The 19,730-nt window shown below is 40.9% G+C and overlaps 1 protein-coding gene across 3 annotated transcripts in view; it reads right to left on the bottom strand.

Moving 5' to 3' along the window:
• Positions 1-19,730, bottom strand: part of CHD6 (chromodomain helicase DNA binding protein 6) — a 1,034,665-nt gene that overhangs the window by 762,625 nt on the left and 252,310 nt on the right. For all 3 annotated transcript variants that reach the window (XM_053712106.1, XM_053712055.1, XM_053712147.1), the window contains one exon: positions 10,392-10,876. In XM_053712106.1, coding sequence (XP_053568081.1) covers positions 10,392-10,876 — 485 coding nt within the window. The remainder of the gene's footprint in view (positions 1-10,391; positions 10,877-19,730) is intronic.

The following is a 19,730-nucleotide window of genomic DNA, read 5'->3' on the forward strand; positions in this document are numbered from 1 at the left end:
AGTAGGGGACAAATCTGAGTAATCCCCATTCCACTGACTTAGCATGCATAATTGCAGCGGTCTGAGGTGTAGGCGTGCAAAAGGTACTATGTCCATTGCCGCTACCATTAAGCCGATCACCTCCATGCATTGAGCTACTGACGGGTGTTGAATGGAATGAAGGACACGGCATGCATCTTGAAGCTTTGTTAACCTGTCCTCTGTCAGGTAAATCTTCATTTCTACAGAATCTATAAGAGTCCCCAAGAATGGAACTCTTGTGAGAGGAAAAAGAGAACTCTTCTTTTCGTTCACTTTCCATCCATGCGACCTTAGAAATGCCAGAACTAACTCTGTATGAGACTTGGCAGTTTGAAAGCTTGAAGCTTGTATTAGAATGTCGTCTAGGTACGGAGCTACCGAAATCCCTCGCGGTCTTAGTACCGCCAGGAGGGCACCTAGAATCTTTGTGAAGATTCTTGGGGCCGTAGCCAATCCGAATGGAAGAGCTACAAACTGGTAGTGCCTGTCTAGGAAGGCAAACCGTAGATACCGGTGATGATCTTTGTGGATCGGTATGTGAAGGTAAGCATCTTTTAAATCCACTGTGGTCATGTACTGACCCTTTTGGATCATGGGCAAGATTGTCCGAATAGTTTCCATTTTGAACGATGGAACTCTTAGGAATTTGTTTAGAATCTTTAAATCTAAGATTGGTCTGAAAGTTCCCTCTTTTTTGGGAACCACAAACAGGTTTGAGTAGAACCCTTGTCCTTGTTCCGACCGCGGAACCGGATGGATCACTCCCATTAATAACAGATCTTGTACACAGCGTAGAAACGCTTCTTTCTTTATCTGGTTTGTTGACAATCTTGACAGATGAAATCTCCCTCTTGGGGGAGATAATTTGAAGTCTAGAAGGTATCCCTGAGATATGATCTCTAGCGCCCAGGGATCCTGAACATCTCTTGCCCAGGCCTGGGCGAAGAGAGAAAGTCTGCCCCCCACTAGATCCGGTCCCGGATCGGGGGCTCTCGGTTCATGCTGTCTTTGGGGCAGCAGCAGGTTTCCTGGCCTGTTTGCCCTTGTTCCAGGACTGGTTGGGCTTCCAGCCTTGCCTGTAACGAGCAACAGCTCCTTCCTGTTTTGGTGCAGTGGAGGTTGATGCTGCTCCTGTTTTGAAATTCCGAAAGGGACGAAAATTAGACTGTCTAGCCTTAGCTTTGGCTTTGTCTTGAGGTAGGGCGTGGCCCTTACCTCCTGTAATGTCAGCGATAATTTCTTTCAAACCGGGCCCAAATAAGGACTGCCCCTTGAAAGGTATATTAAGTAATTTGGACTTAGAAGTAACATCAGCTGACCAGGATTTTAGCCACAGTGCCCTACGTGCCTGTATGGCGAATCCTGAGTTCTTAGCCGTAAGTTTGGTTAAATGTACTACGGCCTCCGAAATGAATGAATTAGCTAGTTTAAGGACTCTAAGCCTGTCCATAATGTCGTCTAGCGTAGATGAACTAAGGTTCTCTTCCAGAGACTCAATCCAAAATGCTGCCGCAGCCGTAATCGGCGCGATACATGCAAGGGGTTGCAAAATAAAACCTTGTTGAACAAACATTTTCTTAAGGTAACCCTCTAATTTTTTATCCATTGGATCTGAAAAGGCACAGCTATCCTCCACCGGGATAGTGGTACGCTTAGCTAGAGTAGAAACTGCTCCCTCCACCTTAGGGACCGTTTGCCATAAGTCCCGAGTGGTGGCGTCTATTGGAAACATCTTTCTAAATATTGGAGGGGGTGAGAACGGCACACCGGGTCTATCCCACTCCTTAGTAACAATTTCAGTTAATCTCTTAGGTATAGGAAAAACGTCAGTACTCGCCGGTACCGCAAAGTATTTGTCCAACCTACATAGTTTCTCTGGTATTGCAACGGTGTTACAATCATTGAGAGCTGCTAAGACCTCCCCTAGTAATACACGGAGGTTCTCCAATTTAAATTTAAAATTTGAAATATCTGAATCCAATCTGTTTGGATCAGAACCGTCACCCACAGAATGAAGCTCTCCGTCCTCATGCTCTGCAAGCTGTGACGCAGTATCAGACATGGCCCTAGTATTGTCAGCGCACTCTGTTCTCACCCCAGAGTGATCACGCTTGCCTCTTAGTTCTGGTAATTTAGACAAAACTTCAGTCATAACAGTAGCCATATCTTGTAATGTTATCTGTAATGGCCGCCCAGATGTACTAGGCGCCATAATATCACGCACCTCCCGGGCGGGAGATGCAGGTACTGCCGCGTGAGGCGAGTTAGTCGGCATAACTCTCCCCTCGCAGATTGGTGAAATTTGTTCACATTGTACAGATTGACTTTTATTTAAAGTAGCATCAATACAGTTAGTACATAAATTTCTATTGGGCTCCACCTTGGCATTGGAACAAATGACACAGATATCTTCCTCTGAGTCAGACATGTTTAACACACTAGCAATAACTTGCAACCTGGTTATAATCTTTTTTAGCAAAAACGTACTGTGCCTCAAAGAGGTACTTAAACGATTAAATGACAGTTGAGATAATGAACTGAGAAACAGTTATAGCATCAACTTTAAAACAACACAACTTTTAGCAAAGGTTTTGTTCCCATTAGTAAGATAACATAACTAAATTTGACATAAAAATTATTGAGTAACGTCTTTATCCACAGTCAATATAAAAAATTCTCACAGCTCTGCTGAGAGAATGTACCTCCCTTCAAGAAGTTTGAAGACCCCTGAGATCTGTCAGAGATGAACCGGATCATGCAGGAAAAATAATAATAGCTGACTGGAAATTGTTGATGCGTAGCAAAGAGCGCCAAAAACGGCCCCTCCCTCTCACACACAGCAGTGAAGAGAAACGAAACTGTCACAATTCAAAACAAACTACTGCCAAGTGGAAAATAAAGCCCAAACATTTATTTACTCAGTACCTCAGCAATGTAAACGATTCTACATTCCAGCAAAAACGTTTAACATGATATAATACTTATTAAAAAGATTAGTGACCTTTAACAGAGTAGTTCCGGTGAAGTACCATTCCCAGAATACTGAAGTGTATACATACATGTCATTATAACGGTATAGCAGGATTTTCTCATCAATTCCATTCAGAAAATAAAAACTGCTACATACCTCAATGCAGATTCATCTGCCCCTGTCCCCTGATCTGAAGCTTTTACCTCCCTCAGATGGCCGAGAACAGCAATATGATCTTAACTACTCCGGTTAAAATCATAGTAAAAACTCTGGTAGATTCTTCCTCAAAGTCTGCCAGAGAAGTAATAACACGCTCCGGTGCTATTATAAAATAACAAACTTTTGATTGAAGTCATAAAAACTAAGTATAATCACCATAGTCCTCTCACACATCCTATCTAGTCGTTGGGTGCAAGAGAATGACTGGGACTGACGTAGAGGGGAGGAGCTATATGCAGCTCTGCTGGGTGAATCCTCTTGCATTTCCTGTTGGGGAGGAGTTATATCCCAGAAGTAATGATGACCCGTGGACTGATCACACATAACAGAAGAAACTACAGTTAAATACTAAAAAACTCTAAGCCATCTCCGTGGAGATGTTGCCTGTACAACGGCAAAGAGAATGACTGGGGTAGGCGGAGCCTAGGAGGGATCATGTGACCAGCTTTGCTGGGCTCTTTGCCATTTCCTGTTGGGGAAGAGAATATCCCACAAGTAAGGATGACGCCGTGGACCGGACACACCTATGTTGGAGAAAACGTCAGTACTCGTCGGTACCGCAAAATATTTATACAACCTACACATTTTTTCTGGGATTGCAACTGTGTTACAATCATTCAGAGCCGCTAACACCTCCCCTAGCAACACACGGAGGTTTTCCAGCTTAAACTTAAAATTTGAAATGTCTGAATCCAATTTATTTGGATCAGATCCGTCACCCGCAGAATGAAGCTCTCCGTCCTCATGCTCTGCATATTGTGACGCAGTATCAGACATGGCCCTAGCATTATCAGTATACTCTGTTCTCATCCCAGAGTGATCTCGTTTACCTCTAAGTTCTGGCAATTTAGACAAAACTTCAGTCATAACATTAGCCATGTCTTGTAAAGTGATTTGTAATGGCCGCCCTGATGTACTTGGCGTTACAATATCACGCACCTCCTGAGCGGGAGATGCAGGTACTGACACGTGAGGCAAGTTAGTCGGCATAACTTCCCCCTCGTTGTCTGGTGAATGTTGCTTAACATGTACAGATTGACTTTTATTTAAAGTAGCATCAATGCAATTAGTACATAAATTTCTATTGGGCTCCACCTCGGCTTTTGAACATATTGCACAAAGAGTTTCCTCTGAGTCAGACATGTTTAAACAAACTAGCAATTAGACTAGCAAGCTTGGAAATACTTTTCAACTAAATTTACAAGCAATATGTAAAAACGTTACTGTGCCTTTAAGAAGCACACAAAAACTGTCACAGTTGAATAACAATGAACCGGATTAGTTATACCAATATTAGCAAAGGATTGCACACATTAGCAATGGATGATTAACCCTTAATATCAGAAAAAAAACGTATAACAATTGACAATATAAACATTTTTATCACAGTCAAGCACAGTCTCACAGGTCTGCTGTGAGTGATTACCTCCCTCAAAACTAGTTTTGAAGACCCCTGAGCTCTGTGGAGACGTCCTGGATCATTCAGGGAGAAAAAGACAGACTGTGACTGAATTTCTGATGCGTAGTAAAAGCGCCAAAATAGGCCCCTCCCACTCACACTACAACAGTGAGGGGAGCTCAGTAAACTGTTTTAATTTAAAACAACGACAGCCATGTGGAAAATAAAGCCCAAAACAATTTTCACCAAGTACCTCAGATAATTAAACGATTTAACATGCCAGCAAACGTTTAAAATCAAATATATGAAATGTCTTTAAAAAGCCTGCTGCTAGTCGCTCCCACTGCAAGTTAGGCTAAAAGATATATGCATACAGTATTTTCCCAGTGAAGTGCCATTCCCCAGAAATACTTAAGTGTTAACATATATACATGTCAGCCTGATACCAGTTGCTACTACTGCATTTAAGGCTGTACTTACATTATATCGGTATTAGCAGTATTTTCAAAGTCAATTCCATTCCTTAGAAAATAATATACTGCAACATACCTCTTTGCAGGTGAACCTGCCCGCTGTCCCCTGATCTAAAGTTACCTTACTCCTCAGAATGGCCGAGAACAGCAAACGGATCTTAGTTACGTCCGCTAAGATCATATACAAAAACTCAGGTAGATTCTTCTTCAAATTCTGCCTGAGAAGGAAACAACACACTCCGGTGTCGTTTAAAATAACAAACTTTTGATTGAAGATATAAAAAACTAAGTTTAATCACCACAGTCCTCTCACACATCCTATCTATTAGTTGGGTGCAAGAGAATGACTGGGTGTGACGTAGAGGGGAGGAGCTATATAGCAGCTCTCCTTGGGTGATCCTCTTGCACTTCCTGTTGGGGAGGAGTTAATATCCCATAAGTAATGATGACCCGTGGACTGACTACACTTAACAGGAGAAATTATTACCTTTGAAAGAAAGAGATAGTAATCTAGATTTATATGTCATATCAGCATTCCAAGATTTAAGCCACAAAGCTCTTCTAGCTAAAATAGCTAAAGACATGGATCTAACATCAATTTTGATAATATCAAAAATGGCATCACAAATAAAATGATTAGCATATTGCAGTAAGCGAATAATACTAGATATGTCAGAAATTCAGAATCCAATTCTTGTTGCGCTAAATTCTCCAACCAGAAAGTTGATGCAGCCGCAACATCAGCCAAAGAAATTGCAGGTCTGAGAAAATGATCTGAATATAAATAGGCTTTCCTTAGATAAAATTCAAGCTTCCTATCTAAAGGATCCTTAAAGGAAGTACTATCTTCCATAGGAATAGTGGTATGTTTACCAAGAGTAGAAATCGCCTCATCAACTTTGGGGATTTTTTCCCAAAACTCTAAAGAATTTGCTGGTAAAGGATACCATTTTTTAAACCTTGAAGAAGGAATAAAAGAAGTACCTGGCTTATTCCATTTCTTAGAAATCATATCAGAAATAGCCTCAGGAATAGGAAAATCCCCTGGAGAAACTACAGGAGGTTGAAATACAGCATTTAAACGTTTATTAGACTTAAAGGGACAGTATACACTCATTTTCATATAACTGCATGTAATAGACACTACTATAAAGAATAAGATGCACAGATACTGTTATAAAAATCCAGTATAAAACTATTTAAAAACTTACCTAGAAGCTGTCAGTTTGGCTCTGTTGAAAAAGTAGCTGGAAAGCCCACTGCAAGTGGCAAATAAGACACTCCCCCCCTCCCCCTTCTTTTGCATATGAAAAGACCCTTTATACAAACAGGAGCAAGCTGGAGAAGGTAGCTGACCGTATTCACATAAAACTTTGGGGCTTGGTTAGGAGTTAGCTGGAGAAAATCAGAGCAATTTTATTTAAAAATAAGCAAAACTATACATTTATTTTTTTTAAAAAAACTTTATGGGCTATATAAATAGATCATCTACAAAACATTTATGCAAAGAAAAAATGAGTGTATAATGTCCCTTTAACGTCGAGGACTGGTTACCTCAATATCCAAAGTAATTAACACTTCTTTTAATAAAGAACGCATATACTCTATTTTAAATAAATAAGTAGATTTGTCAGTGTCAATGTCTGAGGAAGGATCTTCTGTATCAGATAGATCCTCATCAGAGGAGGATAAATTATTATGTTGTTGGTCATTTGAAATTTCATCAACTGAATGAGAAGTTTTAAAAGCCCTTTTATGTTTATTAGAAGATGGAAATGCAGACAAAGCCTTCTGGATAGAATCAGAAACAAATTCTTTAAAATTCATAGGTATATCATGTACATTAGAAGTTGAAGGAACTGCAACTGGCAATGTACTATTACTGATGGACACACTATCTGCATGTAAGTTTATCATGACAACTATTACAAATGACATTCGGAGAAATAATTTCCACAATCTTACAACAAATGCACTTAGCTTTGGTAGAACCGATGTCAGGCAGCAAAGTTCCAGCAGATACTTCTGAGGCAGGATCAGATTGAGACATCTTGCAAAATGTAAAAGAAAAAACAACATATAAAGCAAAATGATCAATTTCCTTATATGACAGTTTCAGGAATGGGAAAAAAATGCAAATAGCATAGCCCTCTGATAGAGAAAAAAGGCAAGAGGCAAACATCAATGGGGTATAAAAATAATAAAAAAAGTTTAACCCCAAGTATGACGCACAACGTAACTGAAAACTTTTTTGGTGCCAATAATAACCGGAAATGACACACACGCGTCACTAATGACTAAACCGGAAATGGCGAAGTTGCGTCAGACGTATTCTTCACGCCAAAAAAATTATCACGCCAAGAATGACGCAATAAAGTCTAGCATTTGACGCACCCGCGGGCCTAATACCACCCGCAATTTGTAAGAAAGTAGTCAATTGAAAAAAAGACTAAACCCCAGGTAAGAAAAAAAAAAATTCTTAAAAATGTTTAATTTTCCCAAATATGAAACTCACAGTCTGCAGAAGGAAATACATGAACCTGACTAATGGCAAATGTAAGTACAATCAATACATATATTTAGAACTTTATATAAATGCATAAAGTGCCAAACCATAGCTGGGGTGCCTTAAGTAATAAAAAACATACTTACCAAAAGACACCCATCCACATATAGCCAAACCAGTACTGAAACAGTTATCAGTAGAAGTAATGGTAAATTGAGAGTATATCGATCTGAAAAGGGAGGTAGGAGATGAATCTCTACGACCGATAACAGAGAACCTATGAAATAGACCCACGTTAGGGAAATCATCGTATTCATAAGTGATACTCCCTTCACGTCCCTCTAACATTCGCTGTACTTTGAGAGAAATCGGGCTTCAACAATGCTGAGAAGCGCATATCAACGTAGAAATCTTAGCACAAACTTACTTCACCACCTCCATAGGAGGCAAAGTTTGTAAAACTGAATTGTGGGTGTGGTGAGGGTTGTATTTATAGGCATTTTGAGGTTTGGGAAACTTTGCCCCTCCTGGTAGGATTGTATATCCCATACGTCACTAGCTCATGGACTCTTGCCAATTACATGAAATAAATGTGTGTACACACAAAGGAAAATATTCCTTGGAAGTGTGTTTGTGAAACATCTTGAAGTAGGATAAGCCCAAATACTTCATACACCAAAAGTATGTGCAGTCTGTTACTATGCTGGTGTCTGTATGTCTATAAATTGATGGTCAGCAGGCCAGATTCTCTGCAGAATGCAGACCTGCGCAAGATAATGTATTTGCTGCAGATTCAACCTTACCAGTTTTATCTCAAAGTAAAAGGTGGCCTGTTTTGCTTTTAAAGTCATTGTGCCCTCATGCCAGTGTTACTTGTTTCACATTTACTTGGTATACGTGCTAATGGTAAAACAAAATCACTCAGATGTCTTGTGACCCTAATTTAAATTTAAATTACATTACATTGGGGGTTTTTTACCGCAGAGCGAGAGCACACACAAATATTATCAAGATCATGATATCAAATGTATCAGCTGAATCCTAAATTACAAATAAATTTCACCCATGCCATGTAAAAATGTAACCATGGTTGTCCATCCTCAGGCCCAAAGGCAACCATTCGGCCCTTCATTAGTTTTAATTTGCTTTCATTAACCAGAGTGTATAGATTATATACATACAAATACAGTGTGTGTGTGTGTGTGTGTGTGTATATATATATATATATATATATATATATATATATATATATATATATATATATATATATATATATATATATAAAATATATATTTTTGTAGGACTTGACCCCTTATCGACACCTACTTTGGCCAGGTGAATAGGTAATGCCAGCTGGGTGGGGAAAGTGTAACAATATTATAACTTGTTACTTAAGATATCCAAAGCACAAATTAATTTAATAATTTATCATAAACTAACTGAATTATAATTTGTGCAAAAGGCATTGAAAAAAAATATTGGCACATTTTAGTTTAATATTGGCTTCAATTTTATCCTGGTGGTCAGTAGAATCAGCCAAGTGCTGTGCCCATTAAATAGATCCTGGGGAGACCACCGACTTGCATGAAATATTACTTTTATATCATATTTTGATAACACAGTTTGTCATCAAAATGAACACAATTCTTACATTCACATTAACCATATAGGTGTTTAGAATGCCCTACAAAACACCCTTCTCATGCCTTAGAAAACTTGTTTTCTATTGTTTTTCGTGTGTACCCAAGGCAATTATACAAAAAAACATTCACTGGCAATTTTGCATGAAACACATTTTTCTTTAATGTTTCAGATAGAAAATACTTTCCAATTTATTTATATCACATTTGCTTCATTTTCTTGGTATCCTTTGTTGAGGGAGCAACAATACACTAATGGGAGCTAGATAAACAAACCAGGTGAGCCAATGACAAGAGGCATATATGTGCAAGCCCCAATCAGCCGCTAGCTCAGAGTAAGGCTGGTCCTATGCCTACCTAGGTATGGTTTTAAACAAAGGATACTAATATAATAAAGTTAAAATAAGATAAAAGTAGTAAGAAGCACTAGGATGCAATAAGAGGACAACAACATTTTGAAAAAGCTTTCATATTCTTCAAGCACTTTACTTCATACATCAAGATAATGACAATCTTTCATAAAAGCCAAACCACTATTGTATAGCACGTCATTTAAAAAATACAATTTTTGTTCCGGCTCTGCAGAGACATACCAGTCCTCAATCAACCAGATTCTACTACTTGAACCATTAGCTTTACACATTTTATTTTTTCCACAAAACTCCTCAAGTTTGTTTTCACTATTATGCATGAAAGTCTACATGACTATTAGATAATGATAAAGTTAGATAATGTGCTGAGATCACACAGAGAAATGTATTATTTTCTAACCATTATCAGCATTATTTTGTGTTTACATTTTGTATTATTTATAAAGGATTTTGAATGACAAACCATTCTGGAAAATATATATTAATATAAGCACATCTTTAGAAAAATGGTTTAATTAGTTAGCAAATGTCAATACAGTTGTTTATGTTATTATATACTCATGTCCTACCAGAAGAACAAAAAAGATATCTTAACACACCCTTGCAATTCTCTACCCAACATACAATATATGACCATAAGTCTACCTTTGTATAAGCACAGTCATATATTTCCACAAAGTATAGTTGATATTCTTCTAATCTATGCGCAGCTATAAAATTGGGTTAACTATCCTCCCAACTTCCATTACTCAAAATATCAAAAATATCTTAAAACTCTAGAAAAACTTCACCTTGATTTCTTGGGTTTGGTTTTGGCAGCAGAGTCAGTATTAGTTTTCTTTTCTTTTGGAGGCTTGGGCTCCCGTGGCTTCCTAGGTTTCTTCGGCTCCTTGGGGATCTTGGGCTGCTTCGGGTCCTTTGCCTCCTTAGGTTCCTTAACCTTTTTCGGCTCTTTCACCTTCTTGGGCTCCTTCTTCTTCTTTGGTTTTGTCTCCTTCTCTTCACTCTGTTCTTTTTTCTTTCTTTTTTTCTTGACACCTGTTCCTCCTCCACCACTGTCCTCCATCCCATTTAAGTTTGTTACAATGTCAGGTTCAGAATTCTGTCTAGAGTCTGTGTACAGTTCATTTTCAGTCCACAGTTGAGTAGCTGAATCTAGAAGTGTTACAGAGTGAAAATCTTCAGGGGTGTCAGTGAATGGGGACAGAGCAGGGTGTTCATAGGGTATGGAGACACTGGACATTGGAGAGTGGCAAAGTGCTTTCAAACTGGGCAGCTGTACAAAAAAAAGTAAAACATTATTATACAATACATAGTTGCAGAAATATGCTTTGCATCATGTATAATATACCTAAAAATATTTTAATTTCGCATTAAATCAGGTTTTTCATAGGCTTTTAAAATGTTTTAATGACTGTACATATCTAGCTAAAATTTGACAGCTTTCTACAGAGACATAGATACTATAACATTCATTTAAAATAAATACATCCTGCGTTTTTGCGTTAATAAGGTGTGTAAATATTACACCATGGAAGAAATTTTGTAGCCAAACAAAAATACTTCAGTTATCTTCATTGTGAGGAGATAGATCATTCAAGGTAAAGTATTTTTAATTTTATTTGGTTACTATTCTCTCAGAAGGTCCAGAAATATAAAATCGGCACAACTGCATCATAATTACACCATTGCCATTTGTGCAGCTGAAAATACCATACAAAGTTCAATTAACAACACAGCACAATAGTATTATACAGTATCATCATAACTTTAAAACAGATCTACAAAATTACAATTTAAACATTACTATAGGATTAACACACACACACATAATATAGATAGATAGACATGGGAATATGATAAAATCTACTTTTAATAGGACGCTACAGGTTCTACGTTAATCCAATAGAAGAGCGGTTTCAAATGCTCTGCATGTGTTGTGTGGGGTTTTCAAATTTAAGGACATTGCACTCCATCAGAAAGCCAATAGAAAACCTGGTAATCACGTACTAGACCAGAGCGTAAGCGAGCTACATTTAGTCCAATAGCGCGACTAGCCAGCAAGCCCACAAAGCACTTTGGATATCCAAGACTCAGTATATCCTGGAGCGGATTCCAACTTTACACTTAAAAATCTGGAAAGACTTTTCATTTTTTAAGTTACCGCTAAAATAATGTTATATAATTCTGCACCGTGTAAAGAATTATATAACATTATTCTGAATGTTTACTGTCCCTTTAATATAACAGTGCTGGCTGTGCAAAAACTGTGGAATGGGTAATAAAGAAATTATCTATCTTTTTAAACAATAAAAAATAGTAGACTGTCCCTTTAAACAACTTTCTAATTTACTTCTTTTATCAAGTTTTCTTCGTTTTCTATGTATCATTTATTGAAAAGCAGGGACGTATACTTAGGAGCTGGCCCATTTCTGAAGCACCATATGGCAGCAGTTTTTTGTTTGTTTATATTTTTAAGAAACACCACTAAGTACTGTTAAACAATCACCACAGTATATACTGGTACAATTATAAAAATCCATGTCCACTGCACCTCTAAACGGACATCTTTATTTAAGATAAGCATATACAATAAAGCAATGTTTCGGGACAGTGCATCCCACAATCATGAATGTGAACATGGATTTTTGTCACAGTGAATTGTGGGGTATAGCAAAGCCCTTATAGTCTACACTGGCATCTAATCCCCTTGCTAGCTGCTGTATTACTGGAACTTTTATATACTAGTACAGACTCATCATTGGTATTGCCCGCTATTTGATGCAAATAAAACTATATTGAATGCACTTTATATGGATATATGGTAAATATTGTATTTAGCCTGAGGAAACGGCCAAAGCATTGCAGCCGAGAAACATGTTGCTAAGCTCATTAAAATGGTTTTATTTTTTCATACATGGATGTGTCCTTTTTCCATTTAATCACTTTTCAAGTGCTTTTACATCTTTTTGCTACAATTGACATTAATATCGGAGATGCCAGTTCCTACAACAGTATCTATCTATTGCAACCGCTATTGTAACCTTAGCCTTTAACAGATAGCTGAAGTCTGACCAGACACCAGAGGTGAAGCACCTTCCATCGGCCCAAGAGATTAGTTTGCTGCAGACGTCCATCAAACAGGCAGCTGCGGATGTCCGACCCTCGTCCCTGCTGAATAAAAGGAGACCGAGTTTCCAGCGAGCTGACTGCTGTATAAAGGTCAGTCTGCCTGTTTGCACCTTTTTCGCTAAGGGTGCCAGCACACTTGTGAGTACCTGTGCACCTGCTTTCTCTTATTGCTCCATATTGACTGGGAATACTACACTATGAGGCGCTTTATTTCTGTTTTCCAATTACCAAAGTTATATTGTCGGATTGGAATCTGATAAACTGGGACGAACCCAGAAGGGTCGAGCCTTCAGATCATTGAAGATTGCCCAGAGTTCCAAGATATTGATCAGAAGAGAGGACGACTCCTGAGTCCACAGCCCTTGTACCCTCCTGGCACCTCAAATGGCTCCCCAGCCAGATAGATTTGCGTCTATATTCACAATCTCCCAGAACCGTCTCAAGAAGCACGTGCCTTGGGAGAGGTGATCTTGACAGAGCCACCAAGAGAGCGAAATTCTCAACAGGCTGTCCATTACTATCTGTTGGGACAGATCGGAATGGTCGACGTTCCATTGCCTCAGCATGCATAGCTGTAAGGGTCTGAGATGGAATCTGGCAAAAGGAATGATGTCCATACAAGACACCATGAGTCCAATCACCTCCATACACTGGGTCACTGAAGGTCTCAAAGAGGTCTGGAGGGCAAGACATGCTGATGTTAGCTTGCAACATCTATGATCTGTTAGAAAGATCTTCATGGATATAGAGTCTATCACCGTACCCAAGAAATTTACCTTGGTATATTGAGTAAGAGAACTCTTTTCAAAGTTTATCTTCCATCGATGTGATCGAAGAAGAATGAGAAGGAATTCCGAGTGCTCCCTTGCTAGACGAAAAGATGGTGCTTGTACCAAGATATCGTCCAGGTAAGGTGCTACTGCAATACCTCTTGTTCTGGCAACTGCTAGAAGAGCCCCCAGAACCTTCGTAAATATCCTTGGAGCAGTAGCTAAGCCAAACGGAAGTGCTATGAACTGGAAGTGCTGGTCCAGAAAGGCTAACTTTAGGAACGTAAATGTTCCTTGTGCATCGGAACATAAACGTATGCATCCCTTTAGGTCTATGGTGGTCATAAACTGTCCTTCCTGAACCAGGGGAAGAATTGACTGTATTATCTCCATTTTGAAAGAGGGGACCCTCAGAAATTTGTTTAGGCACTTCAAGCCCAGAATTGGACAAAAGTTCCCTCCTTTTTGGGAACGACGAAGAGGTTTGAATAGACCCCCAGACCTCTTTCTGATGTAGGTCCCGTGACAATTACTCCTAAAGAGGCTAGATCCCGAACGCAACTTAAAAAGGCCATCCTCTTTTCTGGTCTTGTAGACAGTCTGGAGAGTAGGAATCTGCCCCTGAGCGGATGAGATTTGAATCCTATCCGGTATCCCTGAGATACGACCTCCAGAACCCAAGGATCCTGAACATCCTGAAACTATGCGTCTGAGAAAAGTGACAATCTGCCCCCTACTCGATTCGATCCCGGTTCGGGAGCCATTCCTTCATGCTGATTTGCTCTCTTCGGGCTTCTTTGTCTGTTTAGACTTGTTTAAGAACTGAGCCGGCTTCCAAGTACTCTTGGGCTTGCATGAAGGTTGAGATAGTTGGGACTTGTCCGAACAAAAGGAACGAAAATTAGATGATTGCTGTCCCTTACGTCTGTTCTTCTTATCCTGTAGTAGGAAGGCACCCTTATCTCCAGTAACCGTAGAAATAATGGAGTCCAGCCCTAGACCGCATAATATCTTCCCCTTGAATGGAAGAGAAAAGCGTCTGGATTTATAAGTCACATCCGCAGACCAAGATGCAACCAGAGAGCATGTTGGGCTAGGAACGCAAAACCCGACACCTTTGCATTTAGGCGTATAATCTGCATATTTACATCACAAATTAAAGAGTTAGCAATTCTCAGAGGCTTAATTCTCTCCTGACTATCCTCTAGGGGAGATTCCACCTCAATAAGTTCAGACAGAAAGTCGCACCAGTAGGTAGCTGCTCCAGCAACCGCGGCTACAGAGGTTAACTCATCCTCGGATAGCTGGGACATACAAGCTAAATCCGACAGAAATTTAGATGACTAAGTCAGGAGAACTATGTTTGACCTTTCTCTTGCATTTACCAGAGATAGGTAGGGCACTCAGGGCCGCAGACAATGCCGATTGTAGCTGAGCAGTAAAGTCTGCAGGAAAAACATAAATTATGCTTACCTGATAATTTCATTTCCATCGAGGGGAGGAGAGTCCATGGCATCATTCATTACTGTTGGGAATTAAGAAACTGGCCACCAGGAGGAGGCAAAGACACCCCAGCCAAAGGCTTAAATACCTCCCCCACTTCCCTCATCCCCCAGTCATTCTGCCGAGGGAACAAGGAACAGTAGGAGAAATATCAGGGTATAAATGGTGGCAGAAGATGAATTAAATTTAGGTCCGCCTATCGGAGATACGGGCGGGATCCTAGGACTCTCCGTCCCTCAATGGAAATTAAATTATAAGGTAAGCATAATTCATGTTTTCCATCTAAAAGGGAGGAGAGTCCACGGCTTCATTCAATACTGTTGGGAACATATACCCAAGCTTTAGAGGACACTGAATGAAACCAGGAAGGTAAAAAGGCAGACCCTAATCTGAGGGCACCACAGCCTGTAAAACCTTTCTCCAAAAACAACTTCTGCAGAAGCAAAAACGTCAAATTTGTTAAACTTTGTAAAAGTGTGTAAGGAGCACCAGGTAGCCACCTTACAAATTTGCTCCATAGAGGCCTCATTCTTGAAGGCCCAAGACGAAGTCACAGCTCTAGTGGAATGAGCCGTGATCCTCTGAGGAGACTTATGTCCCGCTGTCTCATAAACCAAGCGAATCAAGCTCCTCAACCAAAAGGACAAAGAAGTAGAAGAGGCTTTTTTCCCCTTGCGCTTCCCTGAATACACCACATAAAAAAAAAGAGATGTAGACTGTCTGAAATCCTTTGTAACCTGAAGATAAAACTTCAGAAAACCACATCCAGGTTATGAAGTAACCTCTCCTTAGAAGAAGAAGGGTTAGGACACAAAGAAGGAACCAATATTTCCTGATTGATGTTACGGTTAGACACCACCTTAGGAAGAAACCCCAAACCAGTGCAAAGCACAGCCTTATCCGCATGAAAAACCAGATAAGGAGGCTCACATTGCAAGGCAGCCAGTTCAAATACTCTGCGTGCCAAAGCAATGGCCAACAGGAAGAGAACCTTCCAGGACAGAATCTTAAAGGGACAGTTTACTCAAATATTTTCTCCCCTTTAATTTTTTCCCAATGATCCACTTTACCTGTTGGAGTGTATTAAATTGTTTACAAGTAGCTCATTTACTCTTATATTGGCATTTTAAATAGTAGATTTAGCCAGTGGTATCCACACCTATTCTGAAAGTTTGTGGCCGCAGGTCCAAACTATAGATAAGCTGTGTAAACACAGCCAACAGAAGAAATGACGGTCCCAGTGGGATATAGCAGAGATAAGGTAATAAAATGTTGATTTTCTATTATTCTCTCCAAGTATTGGTGATTGGTTTATGGACAGATATAAGATAAAGAAGCAGGTATATGTACACAATGTGATAAAGTAATGAGATCTGATTATACCTACAAGCTCAACCCATTTTATTAGGTTGTGGCTTCAAAACACAAAATCAGAGCTTTAATATACACAAATAAACCTTAAAAAGCAAATTTTCATACATTTTTACGATGCAGTTGGTAAAAAAAGCAATTGTGAACACATTAATTTTACAGTATACTGTCCCTTTAATGCCAATGGAATGCATAGGCTCAAATGGAACCCTCTGCACAACCTTAAGGACCAAGTTTAAGCTCCATGGGGGAGTAGACTGTCTAAAAACAGGCCTGATTCTAGACAGAGCCTGAACAAAAGATTGGATGTCAGGCAGCTCAGCGAGTCTCCTATGCAACAAGACTAATAATGCTGAAATCTGCCCCTTTAGGGAACTAGTGGCAAGATCCTTCTCCAAACCGTCTTGGAGAAAGGACAGAATCATGGATACCTTCATCTTATGCCAAGGACATCCATGCTTCTCACACCAGGACAAGTAAGTCCTCCACACCTTATGGTAGATGTGACGAGTGACTGGCTTCCTTGCATGAATGAGAGTATCAATCACACTTTCAGAAAAGCCTCTCTTGGCCAAGACTAGGAGTTCAATCTCCACGCAGTCAGCCTCAGAGAATTGAGATTTTGAGGTTGAAAGGGGCCCTGTTCCAGCAGATCCCTGTGACAGGGTAACCTCCACGGTGGAGAGGATGACATCGCCACCAGATCCGCAAAACACGTCCTCCGCGGCCACGATGGAGCAATCAGAATGGCTGAAGCTCGCTCCTGTTTGATGTGTGCCACTACACGAGGTAGAAGTGGTAACGGTGGAAAAATGTAAGCTAGGCTGAACCCCCAAGGCACCACTAAGGCATCTATTTGCTCTGCCTGGGGATACCTGGACCTCGACCAGTATCGGGGTAGCTTGCAATTGAGTCTGGACACCATGAGATCTATCTCTGGCGTTCCCTACCTGAGACAAATCTCCGCAAACACTTCGGAGTGAAGAGACCATTTCCCTGGATGGAAGGATTGCCTGCTGAGAAAGTCTGCTTCCCAGTTGTCCACACCTGGAATGTGAATCGCTGAAAGCGAGCAGCTGTGGGACTCCACCCACTCCAAAATCCAAGACACCTCCCTCATGGCTAGGGAGCTCCTCATACCCCCCTGATGGTTGATGTAAGCCACCAAGGTTATGTTGTCAGTCTGGAATCTGATGAAGCTGAACAACCCCAGAGGAGGCCATGCCTTCAGAGCATTGTAGATTGCTCAGAGTTCCAGAATATTTATCGGAAGAAGAGACTCCTCCGGGGACCATTTTCTCCAAACAGCTCCAAATCCTGCCAGACTCACGTCCATGATCACAATCTTACAGGACGGTCTCAAAAAGGATGTCCCCATGGACAGTTGCTCCGGACAGATCCACCAAGAGAGGGAGATCCGAGTCCAAGCATCCATGGATATCTGTTGTGATAGATCTGAATCATATCAGTTCCACTGTCTCAACATGCATAATTGAAGAGGTCTGAGATGGAACCTGGCAAATGGAATGACGTCTATGCTGGAAACCATGAGTCCGATCACCTCCATACACTGAGCCACCAAGGGGCTTGAGGAGGACTGAAGGGCAAGACAAGAGGACGCAATCTTCCTGCGTCAATGGTCTGTGAGAAATATTTTCATGGACAGAGTCTATTATCATGCCCAGGAACTGTTGCTGGGAACCAGGGAACTCTTTCCTGAGTTTATTTTCCAACCGTAAGATTGGAGCAAAAGAAGAGGAGCCCTCGAATGATCCTCTGCGAGACTGAGCAACAGCGCCTGGACTAGGATGTTGTCCAGATAGGGCGTAACAGCAATGTCTCTGGCTCTGGCCACCGCAAGTTGCGCCCCCAGAACCTTCGTGAAGACCCTTGGGGCCGTCGCCAGACCAAGGGGGAGGGCCACAAACTGGAAGTGTTGGTCCAGAAATGCAAATCTTAGGAACTTGAAGTGGTCCCTGTGGATTGGCACATGAGGGTAAGCATCCTTCAAGTATATAGTTGTCATAAACTGTCCCTCTTGAACTAGGGGCAAAATAGATCTGATCATTTCCATTTTGAACTATGGAACACTAAGAAACTTGTTTAAACACTTTAGGTACAGAATCGGGCGAAACGTGCCCTCCTTTGGAAGCACAAAAAGGATTTGAATAGTACCCTAGACCCCTTTCTGCTTGGGGTACTGGTACGATAACACAGAGAGGAGAGATCCCTCACACACTCTAGAAAGGCCTCTCTCTTTTCCGGTCTTGAAGACAGGATGGACAGGTGGAATCTGACCCTGGGTGGATGGGATCTGAACCCTATTCTGTAACCCTGGGCGACAACCTCCAGAACCCAAGGGTCCTGAACGTCCTATAACCAGGCTTCTGAGAAGAGAGATAATCTGCCCCCTACTTGGTCCGGAGACCAGCCGGGGGCTGCCCCTTTATGCCGATTTTGTCTCAGCAGGCTTCTTGCTCTGCTTAGACTTGTTCCAAGAATGAGCCGGCTTCCAAGTTCCCTTGGACTGGTCCGCTTTTGCGGCGGGCTACTGGCACTGGGGCTTGTCCGCACGAAAGGGACGAAAAGTAGATCATTTAGGCTTAGCCTTCTTATCCTGCGGTAGGAAACCGTGGATATGATCGAATCCAATCCTTGACCGAACAGAATTTTTCCTTGAAAAGGCAGGGACAACAGCCTCAACTTAGAGGTCATGTCCGAAGACCAAGACTTTAGTCACAGAGCCCTGCGGGCTAAAAACGGAAAAGCCTGACACCTTAGCGTTCAGGCAAATCATTTGCATATTGGCATCACAGATGAAAGAATTGGCAACCTTCAGCGTCTTAATCTTATACTGTATCTCGTCAATGGAAGTCAATGCCTCGACCATTTCACAAAGGGATTTACACCAAAATGTCGCAGCTCCGGCAACCGTGTCTACGGCCGCTGCCGGCTGACAAACAAACCCCATGTGTTGAAACAACTTCCTTAACATGATTTCCAACATTTTATCCATGGGCTCTTTAAACGACAAACTATCCTCGAGGGGAATAGCTGTCCGCTTTGCGAGCGTAGAGATAGCACCATCCACCTTAGGGACAGTACTCCACAGCTCAAGCTGAGAACAGTTTCTTAAAGGAAGAAGTGGAAAAGGAAGAACCTAATCGCTCCCATTCATTCTTAATAATATTAGCCATCTTAACAGGAACCGGGAAGGCCTGAGACACCACCCTGTCCACATATAACTTATCAAGCTTAGGAATCGCAGGTTCCTCCGGAAGCTTCTGTTCTGGACCCTCCAGAGTAGCAAGCACTTGCGTCAGCAAAAACTGCAAATTCTCTATCCAAAACTTA

The sequence above is a fragment of the Bombina bombina genome, chromosome 1 (genome assembly GCF_027579735.1).
Source record: "Bombina bombina isolate aBomBom1 chromosome 1, aBomBom1.pri, whole genome shotgun sequence".
NCBI classification, from domain to species: domain Eukaryota; kingdom Metazoa; phylum Chordata; class Amphibia; order Anura; family Bombinatoridae; genus Bombina; species Bombina bombina.